The following is an 18,698-nucleotide window of genomic DNA, read 5'->3' on the forward strand; positions in this document are numbered from 1 at the left end:
TTTTTTATTTTTTTTTTAAGTCATATGATAGTTGAAGAAAACAGACCAAAATAAGAGTAATTATTGACCTCCAGCTGTTAACCGCATTAAGTTGATAAGTTGTGTGAACCGGATCAAATCATGAATGAATAATTCAGACAAGAGATTCATTTAAAACAGGCGTCACCAGGCTCAGTTCTGGAGGGCCGTTGTCCTGCAGAGTTTAGCTCCACTGAAAATTCCAGGCAGGTGTGTTGAGCCAAGTTTGGAGCTAAACTCTGCAGGACACCGGCCCTCCAGGATCAAATTTGGTGACCCCTGATTTAAAAGATCAGAGTCAAAAGAAAACAAATGGAATCTTTCTTATGAACTCAAGGAGACTTACAGCAGATTAAAAAAATTTCACCAAATAATGACATGAAATTCACTTTGATCCTGGACAGAGCTGTCATATGGCTTTAGAAGACTTGGAATATTAGACTTAAATTATTTTTAAAGTGTAAAATGCTCCCACATACTTGTACTTGAAGAATTGCACTGAAGCTTACAAGCTTTGAAAGTGATGCAAAAGCACCATATAGTATGATAACTTACACAACTTGTACATGTGCTATATTTTATATCTTCCGAAGCCATATGATAGCTTTGTGAGACAAAAACAGACCAAAACTTCAGTCGTTTAGACAGCTGTTAATTGTGGAAGCCCATTTTCGCCACTGAATATAAAAAAAAAAAAAAAAAAGGTAATTGCGACTTTCATCTCACAATTCTGACATTTTTTCTCAGAATTGCGTGATACAAACTGCCAGTTCTTACTTTTTATGTTCTTACTCAAATGCGAGTTATAAAGCCAGAATTGCGAGAAAAAAGTAAGAATTGCAGGATATAAACTCATTATTGTGTGAAATAAAATCCTTTTCTGAGGGGAGGGCGGGGGAACAATATTTTCTCAGAATTGCGAGTTTAAATGTCACAATTCTGACTTAATTCGCAATTCTAACTTTTTTCCTCCGAATTGGGAGTTTACTTCTTGCAATTCTGAGAAAAAAGTCAGAATCACAAGATGTGAATTCACAAATTGTGAGGAAAAAAAAAAAAAGTCAGAATTGCGAGGTAATTACTGTTACGGGTGCACTGCTGAGCAGACTGTGGAGCAAGGAACGGAGAGAGACGAGGAGCACATTAATCCAAATGGGTTTAATAAACACAAAGGACCACTCACGCTATACATGTAGACATGACATGAACATGACCTGAACACTACCGGACGCTGGAGCACACACAGGGAACCCTATTTATACACACAGGAGGAGGGGATGACGAGACACACTTGGGATCAATAGACATAAAATGGGGAACACCTGGAATCAAATAAACCTAATCAGGACAGGAACAGGAAACTAACCAAATATGGGCGTAGGAAGGCACATGGGGAGCAAGACACACAAAACACGGAACAAAGTCTGACAATTACCAGTAACCCTTTTTATTTTTTATTCAGTGGCAGAAATGAGCTTCCAATTGTCAATCAATCGGATCTATAACTTGGGAACTGGATAAAATCAAGACTGAATCATTCTGGCAATAGAATTGTTGAAAAGATTTTAGGGAATAATGACTTAAAATTCAGTCTGTTCCTCACACAAAGCTATTGTATGGCTTCAGAAGGTTTGAAATATAGAGCATGACCACTTTTATGGTGCCTATGTCCTTTTTGAAGATCATTCTTAAAGCCTCACTTCCTTTCTATAGTAATTCCAGGAATCAGTACATTATTCAAACTGTCTCCACAGCAGAAAGAAATATGGGTTTAGAACAACAAGGGTGAGTAAATAATGACACTGTCAAGTAATGTTCTAAAAATGATCAATAATGACAGAATTTTTGGACAAACTGTTCTTTTAAGCCACTGTCGTTTTACATCACGTCTGAGTTTCAGATTGATACAGACTCTCTCAGCCGTCTTTAACAAGTCAGTGTGGCGAGACATGCCGTATAGTCCCTGCTGAGGGCTGGAAATAGCACCATGTTTTGTGTGGAAAGGCTCGGAAGAATGGGATTGGGTCCTGGGGAGGTGTTATGGAACCGGAGGGACTCACATGACTAATGTCGACGAGAGAGAGATGTCACAGCAGGCCCGTTCAACACGTCTATTTTAGCGCCATTTTTCAGTCTATTTTTGGTTATTGTTGTCTCACAGCTGGCTACACATGTGCACCTGCACACACAATGCACTTCAGCAGTGAGGAGGTGACAGGGCAAGATATACTTCTTTTCAAACTGCCTTCTCTCTCTTGGTTCATTCCTTTGTCTTCATTTTAAAGAAGCACACTGATGGATGGTTGACGATGGTTGAGCACTGAAATGACACGTGAACTCCTTCCTCTGTAGCCTGACACGGACTGAAGCTATAATGAGGGAAAAGTGTTTGTGTGTTTAATAAAGGCTGGTATGCTGAATTGTAAGTGCATGTCGCCTAGTGATGAGAGGAATTAGAAGTCATTCAAAAAACCCTCTGAACTCAGTGAGGGGCTTTTAACATGCAGCCATTAGTTTGCATAGCGTGACGACACGGGTCGGTAAACAAGAATATCTTACATCAACTGTGTAGGTTGGTTATCTCAGCTACATGGCGGCACTCAACAATCCCTCTGGGTACAGTAACAGCACATGACTTTGTTAAAATAGATGTCTACATGAATGCATCTCTGTGCACAAATCAAATGTAAATACGTCATGTGGTAAATGTTCAATAATAGCTATTTACTAACTGACACAAAAGCTGCACGGCATTCGTTCGATGATCTACATCAATAGCTAGAGAAGAGTATCCATTTGAAAGAGGTTTATAGACCCAAATTAGTGTGTGCAGTAATGCCTAAAGTATAGCACTTAAAAAATGATAAAGTACTTTGCCTAATTTGTTTATTTTCGTCTTCTGTTTGGAACTCAAATCAAAGGATAAGATTATTTATAACAAATCAAAAATGTATCTTTTATTGATCGATTTTGAAGAAAAAATGATTCAAAAACTGCTGAGAAGATAATAATAAATCTATGATATAATGATTTATTTTTGTTTTGTTTTTATAAAATGCATTGAAAGAAATGATAGGCTTATTAAACAATTTTTAGATATTTAAATTATTTTAACAGGACCGAGTTACCTTGAATTTTCAGCATCATTACTCCAGGAATCAGTGTCACATGATCCTTCAGAAACCATTCTAATATGCTAATTTGCTGCTCATGGAATATTTATTATTATCATTAATGTTAAAAATTGTTGTGCTGCTTAATATTTGTTGTAGAAACTGTGAAACATTTTATTCAGGATTCTTGTATAGAAAGTTCAAAGGAAAAGCATTTGTTTGAAATATAATTTTTTTGAGACTTATAAGCCTTTACTGTTGCTTTTATTCATCAAGGATGCATTAAATTGATCAAAAGTATACATTTCTTTAAAAATAATAATTTTACTGACCCTAAACATTTCAGCGTGTAGTGTATATCATCTACCTCTACTGTATGTATGAAAATGCAGGTTGATTTTCATTGTGTGATCCTCTGAGTCCTGTGTGCGATTGATTATGTGACAGAGGAGAATATTTGAAATGCGTAGCAGTGAGCCTGTGTCAAACTGGACGCCCCTGTATGAGCCCCTCTGTGCATGAATGACACAATCTCATTTGTGTTCCTTACTGAGATTAAGAGGGTTTCAGGCTGAGACCTTGTCGATCCTTTGTGTCTGATTTCAGATACTGGCCTTGGTATTTGGTTTGAGACGATAATGAGGAATCTATGTTTCATGTTAATTAGGATTGCCACAGTACCAGTAATTGATATGAGAGGTTAAGCAAAATTCAGAATCAAAGAACTGGCTCCCTTTTAATTCATAAGTTGGATTTTGAATTTAATTGGCTACACCTGACAAGTAGAGTTGGAATGACAGAAAGAGGGATTCTAAGAAATTGAACGCAGTTCATTCACTTTTGGAAATTAAGTATTCCTCCAACACAAAGTACTAGTTTTAGTAAATGCTATTACCAACCCATTGTTATGTCATACCTCTGTATAATTATAGCCTATAAATCTATAAATGAAACTTTGAAACAAGTCTTTGTCAAGCCAACATTCAAAGTTTGCCTTTGGCTTTTCCAGCTAAAATTACAGTTTTTCAGAATTCAGTCCATGTTAATTCTGAATCTGCATAATATTTGCATCCTAAATTCAAATTCAGGAACTGAATTGAAATTTAAAAGGCAGTCTTAATTCAATTCTGGATCACAACTCTAGTCGATACCAATACCAGTGAATCAATGACATTTAAAAATGAATCATTATACACATAGTAAAATTGTCCTTTGATGCTATCAGCAAGCCTTTTGTTCAAATTGGCTCAGGTTACTTGTGTTAAGAGGTACAGTATCTGTACTAATCAGCTTCAAGAAGAGATCAGATGTGCTAAAACATTAGTCACATTTAAATGCAGACTCAAAACTCATCTGTTTAGCTGTGCATTTATTGAATGAGCACTGTGAAATGTCCGAACTGATTGCACTATATTTTATGTATAATCATTTTCTATTCTTAACTGTTTTAAATTAATTTTAAACCTCTTAAATCAATTTTTAAATCATTTTCAATGTTTTTAAATTCCTTGTTTTATTGTTGTGATTATTTGTTTTATTATTATTTTCTTTTCTTTTATGTAAAGCACTTTGAATTAACATTGTGTATGAAATGTGCTATATAAATAAACTTGCCTTGCCTTGCTTTGCCTAAGAAACATGATCTCAACTCTGCATTGTTTATTTGTCCACTATGTGCATTTTAAACACTGAATTTGCTTTTAAATCATGTGCTTGTGTACTGTGTGGTTTAAACTCATTTGGCTCTCCGTCCTGTGTTTGTTGTTGCTGTGTGTCGCTAGTCTTGCCGTCGCAGATTGTTTGGTGTTGTGCTGGACCGTAGCGCCTCCTCTTCCACAGCTGATCAATCGCAGCAGCTCTCTGCTCTCAGAGATAAATGTGCAGCCTGAGCTCACTACCGCGGCGTGACCGCCAAGCGTCTGATCCAGGTCTGGGTACTGCACAAAACTCCACAGGGGAGCTCGTACTCTGCCCACCAGCAGACCGCTTAAGCAGTTCTGGGCATCGCTTTCCCCATGCACACACTCGCTCTGTAGCCCACCCAGGCCCACGGCACCATCAGCAGTCTATTGAGTGGAAAGCTGGCAAATCACGGTCCATGTGACTGCAGCTGCACACGTTAGTGTGCGCGTGAGAGCGACAGAAGGGAGCTGGTAATATTGTGGCCGTGATAAAACTCCTGTCCGATGGGCTAATCCTGCATGAATCAATGCGCTTTTATTGGTGCCCATTTTTAATAGGCTCTTACAATAGAAAAGAAATCAAATGTGTCATGGATGATCAAGAGAGACACTAGTAGCAGCTCAGAGCAATTATAGCTTGCACTTTTATGCCCGGCAGGATCAATGTGTTCGTCTGAGTGCTTTAGGAGATGTTTGCTGATACTAAAAGGCCTTCTCTGAAACATACAAACTGTCTGCTACATAAACTCTACGTTTTAGTAAACTGAGCTTGAAAGTGTTAGTGTTGTGTGATGCTGTAATGTGGAAATATAGTGTAATTATGAGTGTTTGTGAATGCATATGATAAAGACGAGAATGTAGTCTGGTGTTATTATCAGCAAAAAATCTGCAGGTGATTCTGGCTGCAATATAAGTGTAATCGTAATATAAAATGTGCAAACATAGTTTATTTTGTTTTTATGGGTCTGTTTAAGGGAGTTTAACACTGAAAATGGTACCACTACAAAATGGGTTATATAGTGCTGTCATTCGACTAATAAATCATATTTTTCTGAAATGAATCAATCTTGGTTAATCGCACTTAACATTAGGATTTGTAATCATATTTTCACACTGAATCTGCAATTCACAACATAAAGATTGGATATTTCTTTAATGCCATCTTTTTTACCAAGTTTTTTGGTATTTTTATACCAATACTAATGCCTCTGTTAAATTGATTTTTTTAATCAGTTTCTGGGGATGAGTAATTATAACCATTCAACACTAGAGTAAAATATGTGCCATCATTTTTAACACTTAGTATTAATATTAACCACAGAATTTAATGCATTATTTTTTACAGCCCTAGTTATATCGTAATGATATATCAGTGCAGAACACAAAAACTTGCAAAGCAATGTACAAAAAAAAACTAATAGAATGGGGAAAGGGCTTCCCCATTTTACTAGTATTTATAAATATTTTAGTTTTTAATATTTCATGTATAGTGTGTATGCATCAGATGGTCAATGAAAAGAGTTTAAGTTGTTACTTCACAAAAATTTTTTACAAGTTACAGTTTATTCGCTGTTATTCGGAGATATGTTACACTTATTTAGCTTCTGTGCTATTGAATCCACCACACAAAGACTGGAAAATGATTTTGTTTAAAGTCCCATCTGGAATTGCTTTCTAAACTAATTTGCCGTTGGGTCTTTAGTTTCTCCATAATTGCCCCCAGAACTTGAAATACAAACAAACTCAGGTCCATCAAAGAAAGAGGAAGCTACTTGCTTAGTCTGTTTTTACCCATATTACACTGCACAAAACATATCTGCTAATAGGGTAAGAAAAATATACTTGTTATTAAAAGCGAAAACAAGTTAGAATTTTTCTTACCACATTTAAGCATAAACTCATTTAACTACAATGCATTTTTCAGAAAACAAGACTATATATCATGTCATTTTTCTTTTGAAGTCAATTTACAAATGTTATACTGGAAAACAAGACAAAATACTGACTAAGAAAAATATTTTTTGTAGCGTTTTGGTTTTAATTGATGTTAATAATAATATATTAAAGGGATAGTTCACCCAAAAATGAAAATTCTGTCATTAATTACTCACCCTCATGTCGTTCCAAACACGTAAGACCTTCGTTCATCTGCTCTCAGATTCCATCAAAAATATCTTAATTTGTCTTACGGGCTTGAAACGACATGAGGGTGAGTAATTAATGACAGAATTTTTGGGTGAACTAACCCTTTAATGCTAAATTATATTCGTTATAATATATTTGAGTGATGAAGTGGTACTTAATCTTTACCTGTGCGGTTGTGTGAGGTTAGGAAATACTGCCTTCAAATGCTACCTGCATATGCAGCTCACTGGTTTTTGGAACAGAGCCACAGTTTGCGCATCTTGATTCTTTACCAGAAAGGAAAAAAATGCTTCTTTTCCCAGAATCTGGACAGCAACTTTTCAGTTTGTCACTCCTCTTTCACCTCACACTGTATCTGTCCTCCTTTATGGCACTTTTGGTCCTAATGAGAACATTGGCTGGCCTGTTCCTTCCAACCTCGCTGTGAAAAAAAAAGTGAGTCTCTTGCTGTCAGCCAGACATGGTTGTCTCAATCTTTCCTTCCCTTCCTGCTCATTCACCCCAAAGTTACAGGTCACCCTAAACTCGTACATTTGAATGACTTCATGATGTGCAAGTTTAACTATATCAGCCTTGGAGAAGTTTGTGTTTGTCAGAGTGTCCAGCTTGTGTGCACATACATTTTTTTACGTTGAAACAGGTTTGATATATTTGTGTCGGTCCCAAGCAGTGGTCCTTCCTTACCTTGTAGGACCTCTAACATTCGCATTTGGGAAGGACAGAGAGTAAGTTTTAGGTAAATATTTAACAAGGAGGCTGGGTGTGAATTTTAGTGGTATTTTTAGGGACTGTCTTCCATCCTGGCCTTTTCCCAGTATATTTAGCCTGTGGCACATCTCTGTCTCTCTATCTTTGCCCCTGGCACAGGCCTCAGAAATGGCCAGGCGTATTCACTGATAAGCTACATCAGCATCTGTTTATCTAGCCTGGAGAGACACACGGAGGAGATGCCTCGCTGGATTTGTCAGTCAGCTCAGGCTTGCATTGAACTACAATTGATCGTCATGCAGTTGTGTGCTGTCTCGTGCTGTATATGTACTGTGTACTATAACGTTCAGAACACAAAGTGTACACTCAGACCGTTTACGGAAACTAAGCTGCAAAAATGGGTCATTCAGATAACATCTCGGTATTGGCATCAGAAACATGAGCACATTAATATGACTTTGCACATTTACACATCAGCATCTATTCAGTGTTCGGCAGAATGTAACTGGTAAACAGAGGTTAGTCAGTCATAACAGTCATCAACATATACTGTAGTGTATAGACATAAAGATCACCTAAAAATGACAATTCTGTAATTATTTACTCACCCTCAAGTTGTTCCAAACCTGTATGAGTTTCTTCCTTCTGTTAAACATAAAAAGATATTATGAAGAATGTTGGCAACCAAAAACAGTGGCCAGTAGCCATTGACCTCTATAGTATAAAAAAAATACTATGGAATTCAATGGCTACTGGCAACTGTTTGGTTACTAACATTCTTCAAAATATATATATTTTTTGTGTTCAGAAGAAGAAAAGAATTCATGCCGGTTTGTAAAAACTTGAACCTTCTTTAAAGAGGTAGTTCATTGAAAAATACAAAATTCTGTCATCATTACTCGCCCTCGTGTCATTTCAAACCTGCATGACTTTCTTTCTTCTGTGGAGCACAAAAGATTAATTTTTTTCTGTACCATGAAAGTCAGTGGGGTCCAGTGTTGTTTCTGAAAAATATCATTCTTTGTGTTCCAGAGAAAAATACAGCTTTGGAACAGTTATGTCAAATTATGACAATTATGAAATTTGGTGATCTTTCCCTTTAAAAGGCACAGTTGCAAAAACAACTTCTTAAATTCATCTAAATTAAAGGTGACATATTATGCCCCTTTTTACAATATGTAATATAAATCTCTGGTGTCCCCAGAATGTGTCTGTGAAGTTTCAGCTCAAAATACTCCACAGATCATTTATTATATAATTTTGAAAATGCCTATTTTGAATGGAAGCAGAAACACACTGTTTTTCGGGCCTGTGTCTTTAAATCCAAATGAGCTGCTGCTCCCCGACCCCTTTCCAGAATAGAGCTGCACCTTTACAGCTCGTATCTGCTAAAAACATCTGTTTTGGTTCTGATTATCATGTTTATCGCGCTGAAATCATGCGTTTTAAACCATATGAGTTTAAACTTCAGATATGAGGTTTTCTGAGCGCACACATCCGAAGCACATGGACAGAAAGCTGCAATATATATTAAATAAATCAATAAATCCACTGCTCTCTTGTCTCCTCTGAGGCTGGGACTCTAAATAGTGTTCTGTGCTCGTCTGTGCAGCCAAAGACAGAACAGTTAGCATGTTTTGCTCAAACTTTCGCCATGGCATTAGAACTGGTACACCGTTGTCGCTTGCGAAATCAAAATGACGGCGCCGTGGATGGAAACTCTTACAGATTAAGGGGCGGTAATATTATAATGAGATCCCTTTGCCACGTCACCAAGGGAGCGAAATCAGACGCGCTGGTTTTCTCAGAGGCTTGCAGAAAAAGGCTTACCAAAACAAAGTGATTGGGTTAATCTTTTTCACGTTTCCTTGGTTGGTAGATGCATCAGGGACCTGATTATAGCACTTAAAACCTGGAAAAGTCAGATTTTCATGATATGTCACCTTTAAGAGTCAGAAAATGTAAAACTGGTCAAGTTTTGTTTTTGGTGTGAAAACATTTACATTCATAAGTGAACTTGTGTTGGGGGAAAGTGTATATTAGCAAGGAAGAATAACAAAAAAAGTGAAGTTTAAGTCTGTTTACACCGTACCGTTTAGGTGCTGTTGTGAAAAATTAGAAGCACAAACATGGGCTCTGTTCCAAAACATAATAGGTTTCCTACAGAGACAGCGTTTAAGGTATTATAGACACGTTTCTGACATGAATGCAACATTATAGCTTGTCTCATTGTCAAGTTTGCACCCTATATAGGTCACATTTGTCAGGCACATACGCCATAAATGTGGTCTCATTTCAGTACAGTAACTGATATACAAATTGACTGTTCATGTGAGGCTTAAATTACGTTAAATTTAACTTTTACAGTAAATTTACAATTTGTTAGTAAATTAAAATGGCTAACAAGATGGATTCACAATTCTAATATTTGTGTGTTCTATATGTTTGTTGTTCTTATTAGAGCCGTGTATTAGCCTAACAACATGCTCTATTAGAATATCCTTTTGAAATGGACTTTCTTTTGTGCTTCACATGTGATTGACTTTTCACATGTGAGTCACTTTATTGATCAGTTTTGGCTGCTTTTGAACTTTTCTGCCTTCAAAATTTGGAAATATGCTACATTCTGCTTCATATGAGTTGTGACACACTTCAGTAACACCTGCTCTTTGAGCAACACATTAATTCTGGTGTTCCCTAAAGAGATTTTTGATTGAACTCCAGCAAAACTGGAACAAACTGTTGTTAATGTTCCAAACGGCATGTTATGAAGGACAAATCAACTTTGGTCCTGTTTTGCTGAAAGACTTTCCCACAACTATTAGGGATAAACCTGATCTCACCCTGCTGAGTGCTGTGGATGTGTTTCACATTAATTCTGTGTTCACTTAACCAGTAATGAGTTGAAAGACTGGGGGATATTTGTCTGACGACTCGTGGTGAATATATTTGTGCTGAAGTGAGAAATGGTTTTGAATCTGGACACGGACAGATTGGACTTGGGATTCATCGTCTTTCAACACCGGACGAGCATGTTAGGATGCGACGTGCTTCTGTGTAATTAAGAGCGTGTCATAAAATGAGTTATCATTCCAGCTCTTTTTTTACAGCATGTGTTAAGACCCACTCTCTAATCTGACAGTTAATATGGTAATGAACTCCTGCCGAGCTGGAGATTATGAAGGAGATGGATGTCAGAATTTTTTGGTTACAGTACTTTTTTTTATTTCTGAGGAAGATGGGTGGCAGTTACTTCTCGCCACAATGCTGAAGTAAGAGTTTGATATTTCCAGCCAAACATGATTGGAAAAAACATACAAGGGTGTTTCTTCAACTATGCAGGCTTTTGGCACTGGACTTTTAGAGAATAAACCCTCACTAGTTTAAGTTGTTTTGTTTGAACTGTCATGAAAATGTCCTTAATTTCAACATCTCAAATCAGAATTTATTTTGTGGTGGAAATCAACATTTTTTTGGAATAGAAGCAGTGTAAAATAAAATAAAATAAATTTAAAATAAAAAAACGGAATAATATTTTGATTTTTTTAAATTGAATATTAAATTAAATGATATTTTCCCACTTGTTGCAATTGTAACAGAGTACACTCATTTTTAAATAGTTATTGAGCTAAAATTTTATTTTTAAATAATTATTAAGGCTCTGTTATTGCTAAATTGTTGGTTGTACATTATTGTACACAAATAATGTACGGTCAGAATTGTGTAAAACTGATATAAATAATTTTTATAAAAGGAAATATTGAAAATGCTTTGTCAAATATTACAAAAATATTTTACCTAATAAATGAATGCATAAAAAAAATATATAAAATAATAAATGAAAGATGAAAGAATAAAAATGAAAGAATAAGTAATAAAATAAAAACATTTAATTATAAAAAAATAAAAAAAATGAAAGAATAAGTAAAGAGAAGTTAGAAATAATACAAATAAATGTAAAAATAAATATAGAAAGTAATAAATAAAGAAAAAAGGCAATAAAAATAAATTCAGGATTAAAATCTATTACAAATGAATTTGTTTCATCAAATCATTAATTCCTTTATCTATCTATCTATCTATCTATCTATCTATCTATCTATCATTTCTGCAGGTTTGGTCCTCCATAGGGGACAAAGGTTAAATCTATGCATAAAAGACATTTGAAAAACAGTAAAAATAAAGCCATGGTAGATAGATAGATTGCTTGGGAATCCTGGTTCTTCAATAAAAAAACAGTTGTTAAAATAAGCTACATCTTTTTTTAAGCTAATGGTTGTCTTGTCTCATTTGAAGTCATCTTGAGGCCCCCCTTCGAAGTTTACTAAGGTCCTCCAGTAAGCCCCGGGCCCCTTGATTGAGAACCACTACACTCTAAAAAATGCTGGGTTGTTTTGACCCAGCAGTTGGGTTACTACCCAGAAGGTTGGGTTAAACATTTAACCCAACCGCTGGGTTAAACCAACCCAATTGCTGGGTTTGTCCCTATTTTACCCAGCACTGGGTTGTATTTAACCCAGCATTTTTTAGTGTGTAGTTTAATGTGATCTTTATATAACAAAAAGTTTGAATAGAAATCAACTCCTGGGACATTAAAGTGCCCATAGTGGAATAAACACATGTGATCTTTATATAACAAAAAGTTTGAATAAAAATCAACTCCTGGGACATTAAAGTGCCCATAGTGGAATAAACACCCAGAAATGTGTTTCTTAACTTGCAAATGGGTTTCGGTACACCAGTGTTAGCGAATATTTGCACACATTTGAATAAATACTCGCTGTTCTCTTTCTCTGGTGGATTAAGACATTGGCGTTTAACTTCTAGGGGACAAAAATGCACTCTTTGAGTGAATAACGTCTTGTCATCTCCCACGGCTCACTTCAAAGTTAAAAGTGGTCGAAGCGCTGGTGTGTCAGCAGATGCAATCCTCAAGCATAATGCAGGTCCCCTTTTCCATACTCCGAGGAAATGCAGCACTTCCCAGTGCTCTCCGATACATCACTTACATCCCTGTCTACAATAAGCACAGGGTTGTCATCAGGGGGGACAACCTGGAACGTTGTACTAGACCCTGTGACAAAGGAAGCCCACAATGGGCCCTAATGTTGTCAAGCAATTTAAACAATGGCCCTAGAATTGCTTTTGTCTGTTATTTAATCACAACGAATTGTGTGGTTGTTTTTTTTTGTAATTATTATACATGCAGTTTCTAAGACGTTCCTATTAATTGAGAGACTACACAGCACTATAATATTATTTTATATTAAATAATATTAGAATTTTACAAATAAATTTAAAAATATTGCTTTTTATATAATAATATTTTTTAAAATATTATTGTTTTTTATTTGATTTATATTAATATATATTTTCCCTTTACCTGCCTATTTGTTTGCAGCGTAATTTCTCCCTTTTTTTCTAATGATTTTATTTTTCACTATTTATTCTCTTAATCGCTTTCATGTTTTTTCATACTTTTTTCATGTCTTTCTAATAATGCTCAGACACACTGGGTCTCATTTACGAAACGAACGTATGACAGAAAGGGGGGACAACCTGGAACGTTGTACTAGACCCTGTGACAAAGGAAGCCCACAATGGGCCCTAATGTTGTCAAGCAATTTAAACAATGGCCCTAGAATTGCTTTTGTCTGTTATTTAATCACAACGAATTGTGTGGTTGTTTTTTTTTGTAATTATTATACATGCAGTTTCTAAGATGTTCCTATTAATTGAGAGACTACACAGCACTATAATATTATTTTATATTAAATAATATTAGAATTTTATAAATAAATTGAAATGTATTGCTTTTTATATAATAATATTTTTTAAAATATTATTGTTTTTTATTTGATTTATATTAATATATATTTTCCCTTTACCTGCCTATTTGTTTGCAGCGTAATTTCTCCCTTTTTTTCTAATGATTTTATTTTTCACTATTTATTCTCTTAATCGCTTTCATGTTTTTTCATACTTTTTTCATGTCTTTCTAATAATGCTCAGACACACTGGGTCTCATTTACGAAACGAACGTATGACAGAAAATTGGGCGTACGGTCGTTTCAACGCAAAACTTGGAATTTATCAATATGGACGTGAGCGGTGACTACGATGAAATCTCACGTCTGGTCTCAGCTCGTGTACGCAAGTTTTTGAGTTACCTGAACTTTATATGGTGGAGAATTCTAGAATGACAGCATTTTGTTCATTTTTATTTTCCTGACCGTCAAATGAAGCTCATTAGTCGATCGTTAACCAGTAAGATTAGAATGTCTTTTTTTGGTTTTATACAGGACTTTAGCTTTATATGCGTGAATAGCAGCAGCGTAAACAAGACCACGAGGATTCAATCATCGCATCATGCACCTGCTGCGCTTCTGTGAAAGGAGAAAAACAGAAATTAAGTCTATAAAAGGAATAAAATAAATAGGATCACAAAATATATAATAGGCTATAATATTAACAAATTAAAAGATTAACAAAAGGGGGAAAAAAAAAACACTGTGCAACAAGTATAGGCTACGCTCGTTTTTGTGACACTCTTAATGCATTTTATTTCTTTTCTTTATGTCTTTTCATCGTCTGTTTGATAATGTCTTTAATTGATTTTTCCGTACATTTCTGCCATATGTACATTAACTGACAGTCACCACTGATAAGCTACCACTAAATTTTGTTGAAACTTAATTTGCTGTAAAGTTGCTTTGCAGCGATTTGTATCGTGAAAAGCGCTATACAAATAAACTTGAATTGTTGGGAGAAATGATTTGTGCTCATAAATTTTAGTTCTTGTTAATGGAGGACGTATTATGCTGGAGACAACTCTGTGATGTCTCTATGGAAATAAGAGTCATTAGGCCTCATGTACGAAAGGAACGTACGACAGAAAACTGGGTGTACGGTCGTTTCAACGCAAAACTTGGAATTTATCAATATGGACGCGAGCGGTGGCTACGATGAAATCTCACGTCCGGTCTCAGCTCGTGTACGCAAGTGGTGGAGAATTCTAGAATGACAGCATTTTGTTAATTTTTATTTTCCTGACCATCAAATGAAGCTCATTAGTCGATCGTTAACCAGTAAGATTAGAGTGTTTTTTTGTTTGTTTTATACAGGGCTTTAGCTTTATATGCGTGAATAGCAGCGTAAACAAGACCATGAGGATTCAATCGTCGCATCATGCAAGAGAAAAGCAGAAATTAAGGCCCAATCCCAATTCTACCCCTTAGCCCTTCCCCTTTCCCCTACCCCTCCGTTTCGCGCGTACACGTGAAGGGGTGTCTAGATTCTCTTTTGGTTGGAGGGGTAGGGGTAAATAAATAGGATCACAAAATATATAATAGGCTATAATATTAACAAATTAACAGATTAACAAAAGGGGGAAAAAAAAAACACTGTGCAACAAGTATAGGCTACGCTCGTTTGAAACATAATTTTCTGTAAAGTTGCTTTTCAATGATTTGTATCGTGAAAAGTGCTATACAAATAAACTTGAATTTAATTATGTCTTTATTTTATTAAATCAATCTGATCGCACAGGCGCCTCACGCACACACAAACAACATTAGTTCAACATACCGTTGCCTGACATTTCAGCTATTCATCATAAAACTAAAATGCAGTCAACCAAACATAAAAGTTACACTGTTTATTTTAAAACTTATTTTTCATTCTTGTTCTGTTCTGAATACTGTTAAATTTAAAATACTTGTTGTAGAGTGAGGGGAGCTAAATAGGCTGTTTATATTTACGAGTATTTTAATATACATATGAATTACATAAATTAATGTAGCCTAATAGTTTGCAATTACAAGGTTAACGGGTATTTTTGGAGTAAGATCAATTTCTCTTTGACGAGATTACTTCCTCTTTTTGGCCGGGTTTTGTTTCTCTGTGTCGTAAACTCTAGGGCGAGGCTTCTAAACCAGGGTGTTTTTAGGGGCGTGATATGCAAATGACGATTGTTTTCTGCCGCCACATTTATCAACGTGCGATCATTCGTACGATGAGATTGGCGGCATACGAATGTTTCATGAATCACACGTGAACTCTGTCGTAAGTTGATTTGTGCGCACGGATCGGCGCTCGTTTCTACGTTAGATTGATAAATGAGGCCCACTGACTGGATGTTTTCACTGAACCTCTTTGTCTTTGTTTTAATAGGTACTCCATCTCCCCTTACTCTGTCTTGGAACGATGTGGCATCAAGCACCCAAAGCCCTCTCCGTTTTTTGGGAACCTCATGATGTTTCGAGACGTAAGATATTTTGTTTACTTCGTAATGAAACACAAAACGCATTCGCTCACTTTCTCACACATCCACACCTCGTACCGCCCTCCCAAAGCTATTTCTCTCAGTGAGCCTTACTTCATTAGATGTGTTCATTAAAGATGACTCACCGCTAATGACATCTAATGCCATGTGATTTCCAAACAGATTACCCTCTGTGCTGAATGGCGTACTTTTACGACGATAATATAAAAGACGGACGGGGAGAGTGGGTGGGTTTAATATTGCAAAATTAATAGTTTTAATTCCTTCTCTGTTTTTTTTTTTTTTAAATTTAATCTCAGTCCCAAGCTATAATGTAGCAAATCAACAGCTACCTTGAGGACTCTCATTTCTGCTAGTCTGTAGTTTAATGATAATGATTTGACGTGGATTATAGGAAATAAAGGCCAAATTTTCTTTGCTGTAGGGCTGTTCGATTCCAGTGAGAGTATAAAATGGACTTTCATTTGTGAATATGAAATGCCTAGATTCATCCAGCAACCAATAATGATGAATGCCATAAAAGAATAAGTCTGGCTCATATTTCACCCTACAATAAAAATCAAAAGAACACAAGAAAATTAGGATATTTTATGGACCATTAAAATTAGGGATGCACCGATACCACTTTTTCAGAATGAGTCCGATACCGATACTTTCATTTTTGGTACTCACCAATACCTGTATTTTCACAGCATTTGTCTTTTTTTTTTTAAATATTGGGTACAGAAACAAAATAATAGTAATAATAATAATAATAATAATATGAATCATGTTAGTTGGTTTTATTTAGCAAACAGATATTACCTTCAGTTATTTCCACAATTATACCTGTTAAAATGTATTGTATAAGCTTTTGTATGAATGTATCAATATGTTACAGCTATGGACAGCATGTCGTTCACAACACTCTTTTCATTCTGTCTGTCTATCACCCGCTTATGACAGGGCTCCCTCTTCCTTCTCTCCCTCTCGATCTGCCTGGCTGTTTCCCTTTCTCAATATTTTTCATCTCAATTCATGTCTTCCTCGTTGTGATTAGATGTTATTAGATGGAAGTGTGAAAGGCGTAAATGAATATGCATGCATGCATAATTACTGCGTGTCTAGATGAAGCTCCCCAGGTGAACTAAAGGTATGTGCGTTTTTTAGTGTGTGGGTTTTTGTATGCTGTTGTGCAGCCTTTGTCTGTGCGTATTAGCGTGTGTGTAGATTTGTGCACATGTCAGCAGACTCAGTCTCACAAACAGTGGTCTCCAGAGCATTGCTCTAGCAGAATCCTCTGACCCACTTCCACAGGCCAGCCTCTCAGCTAAATCCTGTAGGTCTGTGTGTGCGACTGTATGCACATTTTGTGTTACTGGCACTAGAGACGCAGACGCAACCCCCTCTCAAGAGGCAGGTGACTGCATTTCAAGTTAGAAATTCAGTGAGAATGCAAAAGAGGAAAGGGAGATGTTGAAAGAGAGAAAGGAGAAGGAAAGTAAGGCGTAGGCTACGTTAGCAAAGTCTGTGTTTAGGATTGATGACGAGTGAACCAAAAAAAACATTTTAAAAACCCAGAAGTTGCATAAAGTTATCCAGTCTAGTTTTGAAAAGTCTGTTTCCAGTTTTGTGTACATTAGTTTACAGTACAATCAAGTTTTGTGTTCATTATGTATCAGATCCTAATTGGAGAGTACAAAATTTCATATAAAATGTCATTTTTATAATATATCATATGAATAAATGAATTAATTCATTAATATATTCATACAAAAATGCATATATATGTACTTTTTACTTTAGATTTTTGGTGAAAATGACCCAGACTGATCAAGAATAAATGAGGACTAATAACTAATTGGAAACTTTGTTGAAAGAAGTCTCTTATGCTTACCAAGGATGCATTCATTTCATATTTTATAACAACTTATTCCTGTAATAGCAAAGCTGAATTTCCAGCAGTCATTACTCCAGTCTTCAGTGTCACATGATCCTTCAGAAATCATCCTAATATGCTGATTAGATGCTCAAGAAACATTTCTGATTATTGTCAATGCTGAAAACAGTGGATTCTTTGATGAATAGAACATTAAAAAGAACAGAATTTACTAAAAAATAGTCATCTTTTGTAAGATTTTAAATGTTTTTACTGTCACTTTTGATCAATTTATTGCATCCTTGCTAAATAAAAAGTATATAAAAATTTACTGACTCAAAACATTTGAACAATACTGTACAGTGGGACGTAATACAGTTGTACCCAGTAAGCTGGTGTGTGGTGGGCGTTCTGGCGCACTATGGCTGCCATCGCATCATCCAGGTGGATGCTGCACACTGGTGGTGGATGAGGAGATACCCCCTGACAATGTAAAGCACTTTGAGTGCCTAGAAAAGCGCTATATAAATGTAATTAATTATTATTATTATTACCCTGAATATAGTCTTAAAGGGGTCATATGATGCGATTTCAATTTTTCTTTCTCTTTGGAGTGTTACAAGCTCTTGGTGCATAAAGAAGATCTGTAAAGTTGCAAAGACTAAAGTCTCAAATCCAAAGAGATTCTTTTTTTTTTTAAAGTTAAGAGTCAGCCACGCCTACCTAAATGGCTCGTTCTAACACGCCCCCACTTATCTACGTCACGATGTGGGAAGATTTGCATAACGCTGCCCAAATGTTCACGCAAAGAAAGAAGGCGTAACTTTTATTTTCGCTGTAGTATTGTTGCCACCGCCGCCATGTCGTGAAGGCACTGTGTGATTCGTTGT

General features: G+C 36.0%; 1 protein-coding gene across 1 annotated transcript in view; it reads left to right on the plus strand.

The window, feature by feature from the left end:
• The window catches only part of LOC107684653 (thromboxane-A synthase-like), a 79,156-nt gene that overhangs the window by 13,066 nt on the left and 47,392 nt on the right, over positions 1-18,698 (plus strand). The window contains exon 3 of the mRNA XM_016480960.1: positions 15,839-15,932. Within this exon, the coding sequence (XP_016336446.1) occupies positions 15,839-15,932 (94 nt within the window). The remainder of the gene's footprint in view (positions 1-15,838; positions 15,933-18,698) is intronic.

Source organism: Sinocyclocheilus anshuiensis, unplaced genomic scaffold, assembly GCF_001515605.1.
Source record: "Sinocyclocheilus anshuiensis isolate Anshui unplaced genomic scaffold, SAMN03320099.WGS_v1.1 scaffold93, whole genome shotgun sequence".
Taxonomy (NCBI): Eukaryota; Metazoa; Chordata; class Actinopteri; order Cypriniformes; family Cyprinidae; genus Sinocyclocheilus; species Sinocyclocheilus anshuiensis.